General features: G+C 41.7%; 1 protein-coding gene and 1 non-coding gene across 7 annotated transcripts in view; both read left to right on the top strand.

The window, feature by feature from the left end:
- Positions 1-15,298, top strand: part of CCAR1 (cell division cycle and apoptosis regulator 1) — a 26,916-nt gene continuing 11,618 nt past the window's right edge. For 3 of the 6 annotated variants that reach the window (XM_048945012.1, XM_048945017.1, XM_048945018.1), the window contains exons 1-14: positions 1-108; positions 696-812; positions 6,201-6,373; positions 6,946-6,990; positions 7,647-7,679; positions 8,618-8,811; positions 9,328-9,442; positions 9,525-9,717; positions 10,911-11,043; positions 11,406-11,567; positions 11,975-12,200; positions 13,234-13,347; positions 14,194-14,360; positions 15,080-15,290. In XM_048945012.1, the coding sequence (XP_048800969.1) occupies positions 740-812; positions 6,201-6,373; positions 6,946-6,990; positions 7,647-7,679; positions 8,618-8,811; positions 9,328-9,442; positions 9,525-9,717; positions 10,911-11,043; positions 11,406-11,567; positions 11,975-12,200; positions 13,234-13,347; positions 14,194-14,360; positions 15,080-15,290 (1,839 nt within the window). In that variant the 5' untranslated portion in view covers positions 1-108; positions 696-739. Of the gene's footprint in view, positions 109-669; positions 813-6,200; positions 6,374-6,945; positions 6,991-7,646; positions 7,680-8,617; positions 8,812-9,327; positions 9,443-9,524; positions 9,718-10,910; positions 11,044-11,405; positions 11,568-11,974; positions 12,201-13,233; positions 13,348-14,193; positions 14,361-15,079; positions 15,291-15,298 lie in introns of all 6 variants that reach the window. The other 3 variants (XM_048945014.1, XM_048945013.1, XM_048945016.1) reach the window with 3 other exon arrangements.
- Positions 13,979-14,042, top strand: LOC125694284 (small nucleolar RNA SNORD98). The gene has a single exon (XR_007377492.1). It is a non-coding gene; the product is annotated as a small nucleolar RNA SNORD98 (small nucleolar RNA).

Consider the following 15,298-nt stretch of genomic DNA (forward strand, 5'->3'; position numbering starts at 1 on the left):
CGCTGCTCGGCGCCGCCCGCGGGAGTGCGCGCGCCTGCGCGGTGTAGGCGAGCGGAGGTGCGGGCGGCGCGGAGGGGCCGGCAATGGCCGCGATCGGGCGGCGCTCAGGTACCGGCGTGGGGCGGGCTGGGCCGCGGGGCCTGCTCAGGGCGGGCCGCGGGGGGAGCCGGGGCCAAAGCGGGTGCGTGGGATGGCGCCGGTGGTCAGGGGAGGAAGAGGAGGAGAAGGAAGAGGAGAGGTGGGAGGAGGGCAGGCGGGCGGCCGCTTCCCGCCCGGGCCGTGCCGTGTCGGGCCGTGCCGTGGCCCGGGCTCGGCGTGCGGGTCCGGCCGTGCTGAGACGGCGTTTTGTTGCTGCTGCTTTCTTTCTGCTGCCTTTGTACTTCTGGCGTTGTCTTAGTTAAAAATCTCCTCGTGGTGAAGGAGTGGCGGCGGGCTTTCCCCGAGGCTGTGCCGCACCTTGCGGGGGCCGCCGTTCTGTCCCCCCCCCTCCCCCCCTTTCCGCCCGCGGCTCCGGGAGCGCTGCGCTGCTTTGCGGCCTGGCCCGCCCGCGGTGGCTCTCCGGCGGCAGTTTGTGTTTCCCGCGGTGCCGCGTGCTGGCGGGCACTGAGCGCGTTTTTTTCTTTTTTTTTTTTTTTTTTTTTTCTTCTTTTGTTTGCTTGTGTTTCAAAGCTCGCAGCTGCGATCTGTTCTCGTAGGTTGCGGTTCCAGAAGCTAGGCGCCGGGAGCTTTGCCTTTCGCCATGGCTCAGTTCGGAGGACAGAAGAACCCTCCGTGGGCCACTCAGTTTACAGCCACCGCCGTGTCCCAGCCAGGTCAGTGACTGCACGGCATCAGCGCCGGGTTCCCACGGGCGCGCAGCCCTGAGAGGCGGCAGTGTTCTTTATAAACGGCTCGTGTTGGCAGCTTCCCACACCGTATAGATGCTTAAATATATTGACTTAATATCAGTTGCTCTGTGAGGGGAGATGAGTAAAATCGCAGATGGATTTCTATTGATTCACAGGATAAGTAAACAAGGTATCGAGTTATTCATATCCAGCGGTGTGTAAATCACACCGCGCTGCTCCATGTTAAGTAATGTCAGCCCCAGTAAGGCACTGCTGTTCTTGAAGTGCTGCCAGAGTTTCATTTCCAGGGCAGCCTAAATTGGTGCTTACAAAGTAATTCATCTTATTAATACAGAAGGCATGCTTTGTACAGTGAAGATGTCCCTGAAGTTTGCTACTTGGTGTGGAGCAGCTGTATATATGCGTGTGTGTGCCTGTATATCTATATATATTTAACACCAACCTAGAACCCAGAGACATCGCCCTGCTGGTATCGGGGTTCTTTTGCTTTACCTGAGAGGCCTCTTTGGTTGCAGCACGGTATTTTTGAAAACTTAACAAGCTATATTTTGTTTTCACGTTGTTTTATAGTGCTGAGGATTTTGAGCCAGAAACGTGAAGCTCGCTGTGTGGTGAACTTCAGGGCTGCTTTTTTTCTTCTATACAAACTTTCCTTAATATTACAAGTTGCCTGATGTGAATAGTAGTAATAATGGTTTAAAAAAAAAAAAGATGTGGAACATCTTCGAGGACTCAGGATAAAGAATTGTCTGTCTTTTGTTTCATTATCCCTGGAGTCTTACTCCTGTTTGATTTGAAGCAATGTGCCATCCCTCCCTGGTCAGGGTTTGAGTTCTGAGCACAAGCTGAGGATGCATACCTGTGATTTACAGGAGCTGTGTGCCTGGACAGACAAACCAACAACTCTCTCTTGACTCTGCTTTCCCTAACTTACTCCACCTCCAGTTTCTCCTTTGGGTGCAACTCCAGCCTGAAGGCATACCCTAAGGACACTGCCTCCCTCACCTGTGACCTCAGCTGCATGCAGTCCCAGGTTACCCCTGTGCAGCCCTTTGCCTCTGCTGTTGCTGTGCCCCACCAGCTGGCTGCATGCAGTTTTCCTCATTTCTCTGAGTAACTTGTGCTTCCCTCATTCAAGTGGTGCCACTCCTCTGAGAAGTTGCTTACCAATGGGCAAGGGCAGCTGTAGTGAGCATGGGAGAGACAGATGTTGCCATTGGTTGTGGTGTCTGACTTGGTGCCACCTTGGAGGAATTGAAAGACAGCAGCCTCGGGGCTGGGGCCTTCTCAGCAGCCAGCACATCAGGAAGGTGGATACAAGGCTGGCCTGAGGGCTGGCTCCATGCTTCTGTGGAGGGAAGGCCACACAAATCTGGAGAGAGTAGCTAGCAGCCATCTTACACTTCCCAAGGTAAGGACCAGAAGGGGCACTGGGCAGACAGTGGGTGGAGTGGGGGCACTGGAGGCACACCCTCACTTCTGATCCCTAGTCCTGTTCCTGCAGCTCTACCTTTGGTTAGTCTGCTTCTCAGCCTCCTTCAATTAAACGAAGTGCAGAATTTAATTGGGATAGGACCATCAGTTGCTGCTGTGTGAGATGTTTCACCAGTTAAATGAGGACAGAGAATCTCCAGGGATTTTCAGCTGTTCATCTAATCCAGGAGCACCTGATGCTAACATAGCAGCCTCTGAAGACTAATGTTTAACTGCAATTCTGCCATCTTCTTGCAGTGTTTCCAGTGTCCTTCGCGATCACTTGAAAGCATTTACCTCCTTACATCGCTCTCTGTGGTCCCTTCCTGTTCCTGCTGCTATACACAGTTGGCATGTCTGTGTCCTCTGTCATTCTTGTCTTTATTACTAATTCCAGTCACTGAGATACTGCCACCCTGCTCCATTTGTAGTGCTCATGTACACAGAGTTTCCTTCTTTATTGGCTGTCCTGATTTGTAACAGGGAGTGCAAGAAACCTTTCTGAAAAACATGTGCTCCTTGGTCTGCTGAGAGCTGAAGCACTTCAGCTCTGAGCTGCAGTTGAGCAGCCCCCGTTCCTGCAGCTTTCAGCACGGAGGTGTGCCTGCCTGTCCGTTGGGCTGCTCTGCTGATGGGGGGGCTGACTGGCACGTGGTGCTTCTCACCTGCAGCTGAGCTCAAGAAGTTGTGCAGGCTGGCTTGAGTAAATCTTTATGTTCATGAACAGACTGAAAAAGAAATACCAATATTTTGTAAAAGCTGTTAAACAGATTTATGAATGGCAGCTGTTTTTATTGGAGTGTTGGGCTCCTTCTCCAAAGCATCAGGGTGCTTGCATATTGAGGAAAGAAATCCTGGTTTTCATAATGCAAGCTGTGTGATGTGGAGCTTTTCCTAAATTTTGGTCACAAATGGCGCCTGATTATATTGCAAAATCAATTTGATTGTTGCAAAAAGATAATTTCAGGAGGATTTTTTTTTTCTCTTGCTGACTTTAATAGTGTGTTGGCCATTTCTGGTGAAGAAGTCACTATACTAGTTTGGACTTAATTATTAAAGTACATCACTCTAAGGTACTTGTAGGGTTACATACCATGTAATGAAGTGTTCCTGGGATTGTTCTGGGACAATTATTTACTAATTGCTGTCTGTGCCTCTGGTGTTAGAAGACAGGTAATTCCAGAGGCCAGTAAATGCCAGGTGAGGAGAGACTCTGACGAGCCACGTTGGTGAAGTTGTTGTCTGGTGGAATGGTTTTGTGCATTGCATAACTGAAAACAGAATGAAGTCTCTGCTATGCTGCTTCAGAATAGTTAAAGCATAGATAGTAGCTATTGCAGAAACTTGAAAGGTAGGAAATTAAAAATGTGAAATTTCTAGATAAAACAAAGTGCTTGTTCTAAGTACTTCTGATTCGTGTGATGATGCATGAATTCCTCAGATACCTTCCTGCTCTCTCAGTGTGTTTTGTTGGTGGAACGGTGCTTAGCATGTGCTATCTTCAGGATTGAGATGTCCCCCTTGTGTTTTGGAACCTGCTTTTGTGCAGCTGTGGTCCCGGGGAAGTCCTGGCTGATGAGTGTTGTCTTCATTGCTGTATCGAGACCTAATGCAAGAGTTGTGCCCTGTTGCTGGTGGCTGCTATAAGATGGCTAAGAGAAGTGTCGGTGAAGGACAAGTGTGTGGTGGGAAGTCACATTTGCTGTCAATTCTGAGAGGCATCCAGAGCCCTGGGTAGGCAGGCTGCTTATTTACTGTCACACATAGATCTATGTCACCGCTGGAATTGAGAAGCAAGAGGAGCTGTTAAATATTGCGTTAAAAAAAAAATTAAAATTTGTTTGTAACAATAGAAATTTCTGTGAGATAGAGGGATGTTTGAGCTGCAGCCTAGGACTCAGATTTGGCCATAGGTGATTTAGAATAAACTTCAGAGTGAATGATGGTAGCTAGCGTAGTCAAACAGATTCAAAGTCAGTAGCATTAAGTGAACTCATGTGCTAATAGGAATTTTTGTTCAGCGTTTGGAAGTGAAAGAATAATGCATTTGGCGGTTTGTTTGTTTTTGTCCTGAATGAGCCAGCAAAGTAATATTAGACAAGAAAAGTGGAAGTTATTCCAGGATAACATCAGCAGAGCATTTCGATTAGATCTAGGGTCTGTTTAAGGTGTGTTATATAAGACATTGGTGAGAGTGTGCTTCTGGATGGTCAGGAACTCGGGTTGTAATTGGAACTGGCAGAGGGAGAAGCGGCAGTAGGTGTGAGGATGGAGGCAGTGCAGGGCCCGTCCTGGCAGGAGACCCACTTTTGGTTTACTTGGCTTCTGAAGCCAAGTGAATGTTGGAATTTTCCAGGGGGAAAGTGGCATCGTATTGGAAATACTGCTATTCTGCTGTACTGTAGAATGGTTGATTTCACTGTTAAAATAGTTTTACTTCCTGGAATACTTATGTGAAATATTTGATATAAATCATAGTGATGATCATTATTTTCATGGTTCTTAATTCCACAGATTTCATTCCAAAATTGTAAGATGCTTAATGTCATCAACTTGTTTTCCAAGTATTTTTACCCTCCTGCAGAGAACAGTGTATGAAGAGGGGATTGCCTCATTCAGAATTTGTTATGCTGATGACAGCGCCTGTGTATTTTCTGTTGGTCACTAAGCAGCCTTACTGCATCTGTGGGTCAGAAGTGACAGCTTCGTTTGGGGTCAGGAACAGTGTGGAGTGTGACTCCACAGGAAGAATGCAGTGTGTGTGCTCTTAATATCATTGTGTCTTTAGTAGCCCTGTTCACCTTGAATGTTCTGAAGGTGGCTGGCTGACCCATTTTTGCTGGCAGCATGCTTCTGTGCCGAGCTTCTCTTTAGTTCTGTTGAAGCACGTGAACCACTGATAGCTTGCTTAAATGATATTTGATCACACAGTTGAACGTAGCTTGCTTGACAAACTCGTGCTGTAGGTGGAGCAGGTTTCCAGATGGGTTTTCATTTCTTTACTGAGATTTGCATTCTACGGTGTTTTCTGTACCTAGGAGTTCCTTAAATAAAACATAATCGTTGGAAGAGACAAACCACGTGGATAGCTGCTGCTTATGATTTACTTCATATTCCACAGTGAATTAAAAGCTGATGTGACAATAAAATTATTACTTTTTTCCTTCTGTATGGTGTGGATTTGTGCGGCACAGACAGGAGACAGCGTGGCTGGCTCCCTTTATGCGTGAGGAGTGATGAAGCTCCCTGTTGTTACAGAGCTGCTCACTCTCTACCAGCCCCTACAGCTATGAAATTCAGCTTGTTCTGGGACAAAGACAGCACTGAGTGAAGCCAAGCCTTGTGCATTTGCGGAGCACACGTTCTATAAACCTCACCCCAGAGCTGCTGCTACAGTAAGGAGACAGTTGCTACAGTAAGGTGGTTGGACTGGATGATCTTATAGTTCGTTTCCAACCTTGTGATTCTGTGATTCTATGATTTCTCACGCCCTCAGAATGAAATGCTAATTGATGTGCAGAAGAGAGCAACAATCCTTACTGCGCTCATCCAAAGCCTGAAACGCTGCATCTTTTCTTGAATGCATGTGTTGGGAGCAGGCGAGAGACGGGGCTGACAGTTACTATAGCTGTGCAGTCATATGCAACTTGAGAGAAAAGGAAATTCAGGTCTCCGTGCCTCTGCTGTACTGTACTATTTGTAAATACATTTAGTAAAAGAGAGTGTGATCCCTTATGCTGTTTTTTTTCCCAAGTGGGATTATGTACTTCAGGAGCTTGACTGAGGAGTAAAGCATCACGTACCACGTCTAATACCACTGCGAGAAAGTGAATCTGTTTAAAGCCACTCCTGGTGCTGATGTGTGCCTTCTCCTTTCAGCTGCTCTTGGTGTGCAGCAGCCGTCGCTGCTTGGAGCCTCTCCTACAATATACACCCAGCAGACGGCGCTGGCCGCGGCAGGGCTGACTACGCAAACGCCAGCCAACTACCAGCTAACTCAGACGGCCGCTTTGCAGCAGCAGGCAGCAGCTGCAGCAGCTGCCTTACAGCAGGTAAAGAACAGAGCATTTGTGGTTGTTAGGAACTTAGAAATATAAAACACTGGCTTTGTGAAGCAGAAGTATGTATAAGGAAAGAAAATGGGGGAATATTTACCTTTGTTTTGTAGACTTTAAAAAACAAACAAACAAAACCAGTAGGATCATAGGTCTGCAGCTATTGACAGATGGATCAATTGGGGAAGGTGGGAATTTTGGCTGTGGAGGTGCTGACTGTTGGCTATGGAATGCAGTCCAGGAAAAGGAGTTCTGCCACACCTAAGCTGAATATCTCCAATTGCAAATATCCCCAGTAACCATATGTAACTTGATGTCATTTTTCATGATTTTGTGCAGATTCTCCTGTATGTGCTAATGTAAAGCTTTGGCTGAGAAGTCCAGTCAAAATCCAGTCTAAAGATGAAGAATATTTGTTATAAAAGTAGTACATATTGATACTATTTCTATATTCTATTGTTACATTTGAATAGTTTTTATCTCAAACATGTCTAGCAGTTAATTGGTTTGATATTTTGGGCCTAATAATACTTCCTGTTCATGAAATATTTTGCTTTTATCTGTTTCAGCAATATTCACAGCCTCAGCAGACTCTCTATAGTGTACAGCAACAGGTTTGTCTGATTCTTACTGCGTACATCACAAACTTGAAAAATAATGTTGGTTGTGTGTATTGTAGGAGTTGTCTACAAAAACATCCTCACGTGGGAAGTTATTGAAGTAATTAACATTTTGTGTAGTGAAAGAGAGCTCGAAGTTTACAAACTTGGAGAGATATATCCAGAACGGAAGCCTGCCTACCTTAATGCAAAAAGAAAATAAAACATACGTAGTATTCCATGCGTACACGATTCCTTCTAAACTTTGCTCTAATCAGGGCCATGTATTTTAACTGCTGGAAAGATGCTGTCCAAAAAAAGTTCCCTTTTACATATTTCATGGTCTTTGAATTTACAGGACTTTGAAAAAGACTAAAAGGACATGGGGATTACAGGCCTAAGCTTCTCCAGCTGCCAAAACTTTTTTTTATATTCCTGTTAACTTTCAGTTACAAGGAAACGTCTGCTTACTTAATAAATCTGAATTGCACAGTGTTACAATTAACCAAATGAACACAATTTTATGAATATGCAATCTGCTTAAATGACCGAACCCCCAAAGTTTTAGTGACTCAGATTAAGCAAAAACTGCTCTTACTTGTAAAGAGGAGGTGAAATTGTACAGTTTCCTTAAGCATATAAAATTAATTTATAACTTTATTTATTTTAAGTTGCAGCAACCTCAGCAGACCATTTTAACTCAGGTTAGTTTGGTTTTATTGTTTGGTCTTCACCCCCAAACACAGATAATGCAAGAGCACAAATTTCTGACTTCCTGAGCATTTCAATCTGTAAAATGAACTAATATGAGTGGCCATCTTATTGGTATAGATTTATTTTATCCAGATGTTAAAATATGCATAGCCTTGGTTTCAAAAGTTTAATGGCAACTGCTTTTCCTTCATATTGAAGGAAATGTATGTTGAATACTCTTTTTTTTTTCTGAACTTCAAGTATTCAGTTGTTTTGCAGTAACGGGGAAAGTCCTTTAAAGAGGAATTTAACTTTGTGCTAACCTTATTGCACTATGAATACTAGAGGTCTACAGAGAGTCTAGCTGAGCTTGAGAAGGTTGAACATACAACCATTTTAACACTTGCATTGGTTCTAGTACTGTTTACATTTAACATACTCATTCTCAGAAAAAAAATGAGGTAAAAATAGTTTACTTAATTTCAGTCTTCTACTGTGTTTTAATAAGAAGACAAGCACTTACATTTGTTGGGCTAGGGAAGGGCTCTGTTAGCCTCAGCCTTCAACAGACTTGGAATAAATAGTTGGGGTACAACTGGGGAGTGATCTGTAAGCATGTTTTAATACAGAGTTAGCATTTCTCTCTCTTCAACCCACTGTATGGGTTACTTACAAACGATAGTGAAGTCTTCATTTTTTTCTAGACAATGTTAATATTTTGAGAAAGTTGACTTTTCTAAAGAATAAAGCCAGACTCCATTCAAAGTCGAAAGATCGTTATCTTCAAAAATAAAAAATAAAAAAAATAAAGACTTCCACCTTCTGAAAATCTCTGTTCAGAATAGTTGCTCTAGAGATTTCATAAGTATTTCTCTACATTGGTTAAAAACTTCCTTGTAGACGTATCATCTGGTTGGGTGATTCATAGTTTTGTTTATTTTGCTTGCAGCCAGCTGTTGCACTGCCTACCAGTCTTAGCCTATCTACTCCTCAACCAGCAGCCCAGATAACAGTTTCTTACCCAGCGCCCCGCTCAAGTCAGCAGCAAACGCAACCGCAAAAGCAGCGTGTCTTCACTGGGGTTGTTACTAAACTGCATGATACATTTGGTTTTGTGGATGAAGATGTCTTTTTTCAACTTAGGTAAGGTGCAAACACTTGTCTGCTGATGTGTTCCGTGCTGCCCTTGCTAGAGAAAAGGTTTATGTTACTGCATTACAATTCTGTGACTCAACTCACAATGTCTGCAGTTAGCTTTTCTCAGTCAGCACCGAGTCAGATGCTGAGTTAGTAGACAGTAGATCTGAGTTCCTTACGTGAATTTTTGAGTTTTCTTAATGCAGAATGCAAAGTTAAGAGATGCAGAAGATAGTGAGCTCCTTATAATATGAAATTGCAGAATTTGTGGGTGATTAAATGCATACATTTTGCTATTTGCCTATCTTAATACAGTATAGTTGAGGAATTTGTGTTAGAGCCAAGGACAGGTAAAACATTTTTTCTCATACTCCAAACTGAGTGTACCTTGTACCTTTCTTCCTTTAAGCCTTCTTTGTGAACTTTTATCTGCTTTCCCCAACTTCAAACATAACTTATGAATGTAAAAATAGTTTCTGTAGCTAAATAAGACTCACAGTATGCTTATTGCAATATTTGCAGTGCTGTTAAAGGAAAGACACCTCAGGTGGGTGACAGAGTTTTAGTGGAAGCTACTTACAATCCTAATATGCCGTTCAAATGGAATGCACAAAGGATCCAGACGCTTCCAAATCAGGTAGGAGGGTTGCCCAGTGTATCTTTTACTGACCTCTTCTGGTTTAAGTGCCTTCACAACTCATTTTCTTTTCTGCTATTAGAACCAGACACAGGCTCAACCATTACTCAAGACACCTCCTGCAGTTCTTCAGCCCATTGCGCAGCAGACAGCGTTCGGTGTTCAGGCACAGCCTCAGCCTCAGTCCTTGCTGCAGGCGCAGATATCGGCAGCTTCAATCACACCTCTGCTTCAGACACAGCCTCAGCCACTGCTGCAGCAGCCACAGCAAAAAGGTGCTCCTTCAGCATGCAAAGCTTGTTCTAGTTCTTACTGTGCTTAGTGTGATTATTTTTTTTTGTCAGTGCAAAGTCTGAAGTAACAGTTGAAGTAATGTGGAAAGAATTCCACAGAAGGACAGGTTCATAATTTTTCAGTTAGAATATGCATCTTTTTGCAACTGTATGCATGGTGCATTGCCTCCACTACTAGCTCAAGAGTCACCTGGTTAGTGACATTCCTACAGACTCTTGTCATTCCTACTAAGATGTCATAATCTGGTGTAGTTTTTTGTTCTGATGCTTTAGCAGACAATGGGGAGAGTTGAAAATTGTGGTAGTGTTGTAGTTCTTCAGCACCATTTGGAATGTTCAGCAAAGTCAGGTTTTGCATAATGATGTTCTTAAAACTGTTATTTCTATATTAGTGTTTTATTCATTTCAGTCAGCCAAGTTGACACTTATGAAAATAAAAATTACTGAATATGGCAGATCTGAAACAAAGTCTGTTATCATTTGATCTCTGGGTGACTGACAAATCAGTAATAGAATTGATGATAAGACAATCAAGGCATTGTCATCCTACCCACAAGAAAAGCAAGGAGAGGGCATCATCTAAGCAGAACTGTTTTGGATAAGTGCTTATTACAGTCTAATTGGTCCCGGTTGTTCATCAGTGTTTATTTGCTCTATTTCTAATCAGTTCAGTGTGTATTGTCTTGAGCCAGCAGAATTGTATGTTTGGGAATTGATATGCCAGGATAATCAGATGATACAGGAGTAATTTTTACAGTAAGCTAGTTGCTGTTCATAGGTAAAAAACATAAATAGGTTGTAGGTTTTCTTTATTTTTTTGAGTATGTGATATACCCGTCTTAAAAGCGTTACTTTTCTAAGAGAAGGTTTAGGTATTTACTAGGGTAACTACTATATGCTTAGATTTATATTAACTTCTGTATTAATAATGTACTTTTAAAGCAGTTTTGCTTCTTGAAATAAATTCTAGAGGCTAAATTTGTATCAGTGAAGAAAAGCAAAGGTCTATAGAGTTTCTTGGTGGGAACGCTGTTAATCAATAGATCAGTTTGACTCTAGAGATGTTTTAGAAAACATACATGTACACAAAGAAAACAGCAGTGAAGTGGCAGTGTTTTTAGGGACTTGCGCAGTTGTCCTCTGCTAGGTACTGATTCTGTACGTTTTTGTTCCAGGTGGTTTGTTACAGCCCCCTGTCCGTCTAGTTTCACAGCCTCAACCGGCTCGGAGATTGGACCCACCATCCAGATTTTCTGGGAGGAATGACAGAGGAGGAGATCCTATGCCAAACCGAAAAGATGACAGGAGGTGTGCTGGTGACAGATCTTTGTAGCCTGCTCTGATTATAATCTAGTCTCAGAAAGCTGAGCTGCTTTCTCTAGGCTGGGACAGTGATATGCACAACCGTTTGTAGCACTAGATAACTGATAACATTAGTCAAATGGAACTCAGTGAAGAGTTCTTACCTGTTTGAAATAAAATAATTGGATTTATCAGTCTCTTTTGTAAAGAAATTCCTCGTCGGTTTTTTTTTTTTTTTTTTTTCAGCAAATTCTCCTTTCCCTTTTGTGAGTCATCCCTGAGAAATCTAGCTTCCTTTGTGGTAGAAAGCTTTTTGTGTTACACGCGTGCTTTGCATGTTGCTAGCATGTATGCATTTTCTTTTAAAGCCGTGAGAGAGATCGGGAGAGGCGTCGATCTCGGGAAAGATCCCCGCAGAGAAAACGCTCCAGAGAGAGATCGCCTCGACGAGAGAGGGAGAGGTCGCCCCGAAGACCGCGACGTGTTGTTCCTCGTTACACGGTTCAGTTTTCTAAGTTTTCATTGGACTGGTATGTTTATAACACCAGATTTTCACTTAAAGATCTCATTTTAATAGTGGGTACAAATTACCATGGGAAGTGTCAGCAAATGTATTTAGCAGGCGTTATGATCCTGACTTCAAAATAGCATCCGATACTTCATGGCTGAGAATCGTGAGTGAAATGTTGTGGGCTCTCTGTTAACCTTTTGGTGTTAGTGCAAAATGGATTTATAACCTTACTGTTTAACGAGTATTCCCTAGTTTGTAGACACCTTTATTAGAGGAATGTTTAATAGTTGTTTTTTAATACCTGACTCATTAGATATATTACTCTTTAACGTGTCTCCAGTTAAGAGGTATATTTATACTTATAATTATGTGCTTTTCTTAACACTTTTTATTGCTGTACCTTTCAAATACTGTTGTGTGTTTCAGCCGCAGCTGTGATATGATGGAGTTGAGGAGGCGTTACCAGAACTTGTATATCCCAAGTGATTTCTTCGATGCTCAATTTACATGGGTGGATGCTTTCCCAATGTCTAGACCATTTCAACTGGGAAACTACTGTAACTTCTATGTAATGCATAGAGAAGTAGACCCTATAGATAAAAATGCTGCTGTCCTCGATCCACCTGATGCTGATCATCTCTACAGTGCTAAGGTTTGTACAGTTGCTGCTGTTACAACTGCTCCTTAGATTTTTTTTTTTTTTTTTTTTGCCAGTAGGGTAAGAAAATATATATATAATTGAACTGTTTTTTTTATTTGAGCAAAATACAGTATTTAAAACCTTTTAGTGAACAGCTAGTAGATTGAACTTGAAGAATTATGATGGAAATTAATTGGTTTTTCTGCTACTAGAGCTGTCCTAAATCTTGTTTTTACGGAGATACTTTTGTATTCTCTGCACCCAGGAAACAAAGCTGCAGGATCTTTGAATACATCTCTTAGGCAATTTTTATCTGAACAGTTCCTAAAACCCTTTCCTGTGATAGCTCTTCAATTAAAATAAGTCTGAAATTTCTGAATCAATTAGATTTAGAAACAAAACTCTGTTTTAGAAAGTCTTAGTGTACTGACTGTTATATAAAAAAAAAAAAAAAAAAAAAAAAAAAAAAAAGGAAGCCTTGACTAAAACATCAGGTGTACTGTTTTGGTTTTTTTTTTTTTTTTTTTCATTCTACCTATGCAACTCTTTCAGAAAGTTGAGCTTTAAAATACAATCTTTAAATGAGAAAGCAGCTTTCTGTTTCATAATATTAAGCTATTTAGGTTATTAAGAAAGCTTGTTAGATTTGGCGGGGCCAGTGGGATTGCTAAGAAGGTGCAGATGAATGTCAGCCAGCTCTTGGGATTGCAACAAAATGGGAGAAGTCTGTTACTTAAACTAGGAATGTACCCAGTACTTCTTAATATAAGCTATTTGGCTTATAGTGGAAATGTGAAGAACAGCAGTCTGCATGTTGCTTTATATGCTTTCAGTTGATTTTTTTAAGATCACGTGGCACGCATATGGAATAGTGAGGGACTGAGAGAGGACATTTTAAGCTCAAGTTCTGTGATTTCTATTTACTTTATCCTGATATTTTGTGATATTAAGGAAAGCATAGGTGTGTATGGGTACACAAGTTTTGGTCATTGTTTACCAGTTATATTGGGAGACCTTCACAAGACTGACCTGATTTACACAACAGGTGATGTTGATGGCTAGCCCTAGTATGGAGGACCTCTATCACAAGTCCTGTGCTCTGGCTGAAGATCCCCAAGAACTTCGTGATGGATTTCAGCATCCTGCTAGACTTGTAAAGGTAAATATGCCAGATACTCTTGGCAATGAAGGTTGGTTATGCCAAAAAGGGAAGAGTTTGTAAGCAGCTAACTGACTTCATTTCCACTCTGAAAAGATCTAGTTTGGATATTACTTCTTTTTCCAATTTAATGGAGTTTTATCTTCGTTCCTTTCATACTTAGTGTTTTCTTCAACTCACTCAACATAGGTGTTTGGAGAAACCTATTTGCATTAATAACTTCATTAGCCTTTTTTTACAAGTGTTTAAACCTTTTTAAGGTCTCAGCTGTGACAAGAATACAAACGAAGCAGTAGTTCAGTACCTATTGTAGTGAAACTTAACAATCGTTAAACTGAACAACCTGTAGGTGCTATAATATTTCAAGACAACATATTTGTTGTTTTTCATTTAAACTCCATCCTAGAACCAGTGGGAATATTGAGTTTGTAGATACAATGCTCTTGTGATCTTATCTTTTGTAGCGGTGCTTTATCACTTCTGAGCAGGTACATCTGTAAATATGTGCATCAGAATTAAGACACCATTTAAATTACTATGTGTTTGTTTTCTGTGTTAGGAAGGTTTTAATTGCAGAGGAACAAGCCTCTACCGATAAGGAAACTTGATGGAAAGTCTTGCAAACAAGAATGAGTGATGATGTTTTAAACCTATTCCATTTCCGAAATAGTCTGTGGAAAAAAATAACTGAACTCTTTCTTGACTGACTTTCATTTTCAGATTTCAAAATAATCTGAGAGTTTGCTCATGGATTTCAGTGTGTGTGCTATGAAATATTCTTTACGCTTTGAGAAGATGACTTCTTATCCCTAGCAGGGGAACATTCAGAAGACTTTTTCTGTCTAGTTTTTAGTGGGTATGAAAGGCAAAGATGAAGCTATGGCTATTGGAGGACACTGGTCCCCATCACTAGATGGACCTGATCCAGAGAAGGACCCTTCGGTGCTGATAAAGACGGCTATTCGTTGTTGCAAGGCTCTTACAGGGATTGACTTAAGTGTGTGCACACAATGGTAAGTACTGTACTGCAAAGTAAAGTAGAAGTATTTTCTGTTACGAACAAATAAAAAATAATAATTAAAGGAAAAAAAAGAAGACGGGAAAACTTCTTTTTTCCTTGCCAGCTGCTGTTGGTAGTGCAGGTAAACTACTCAAAGGGTGTTCTGTTTCCGTAATAAGTTTGATTGGTGCCTACTTTGCTGAATAATGTATTAAGGACTCATTAAAGATTCTGAATTTACTCTGACTTGTTATGCTGTAATTTTTAATGAATGTGTGTTGAAAATATTTTTCATTTTGTACATAGCTGAAGAAGATCGCCAAGAGAACTTCATTTCATTGTTCTTTTGTAAATACTTAGCTGTTGGTTATATAGCCATATTTTCTCTTGATGAGTTTATTTGTCCCGCGTTAATGTAACTTTATTAATATCACAAAAATGTCTGTTGTGTGCTAAATTTCATGTACTTCAGTGCCTCTTATTTGCACGTTAAACCTGTGTATACTAAATAAGTAGTATGAAACAGGATTTTGGCAGTTGTCTTCCTTTCCAATTGCGATGCGTCTTTACAAACATGCCGAAAGAGAAAATATGGCTTCCATAATTTTTTTCTTTAGACAAACTTCAAGGTCTTGCAGCAAAATTTCTTTACTTGATGTGCTACAAGTGATCTAGGCTCTTTAAAATGTATTGTAGAATTTTTTTTCCAACATGCTTCTTCCCTTGCAACAGGTACCGTTTTGCAGAGATTCGCTACCATCGCCCTGAGGAGACGCACAAGGGGCGTACAGTTCCAGCTCATGTGGAGACAGTGGTTTTATTTTTCCCGGATGTTTGGCATTGCCTTCCCACCCGCTCAGAGTGGGAAACCCTCTCCCGAGGATACAAGCAGCAGCTGGTCGAGAAGCTTCAGGGTGAACGCAAGGAGGCTGATGGAGAACAGGCACTGAA

Source organism: Lagopus muta, chromosome 5 (genome assembly GCF_023343835.1).
Source record: "Lagopus muta isolate bLagMut1 chromosome 5, bLagMut1 primary, whole genome shotgun sequence".
Taxonomy (NCBI): Eukaryota; Metazoa; Chordata; class Aves; order Galliformes; family Phasianidae; genus Lagopus; species Lagopus muta.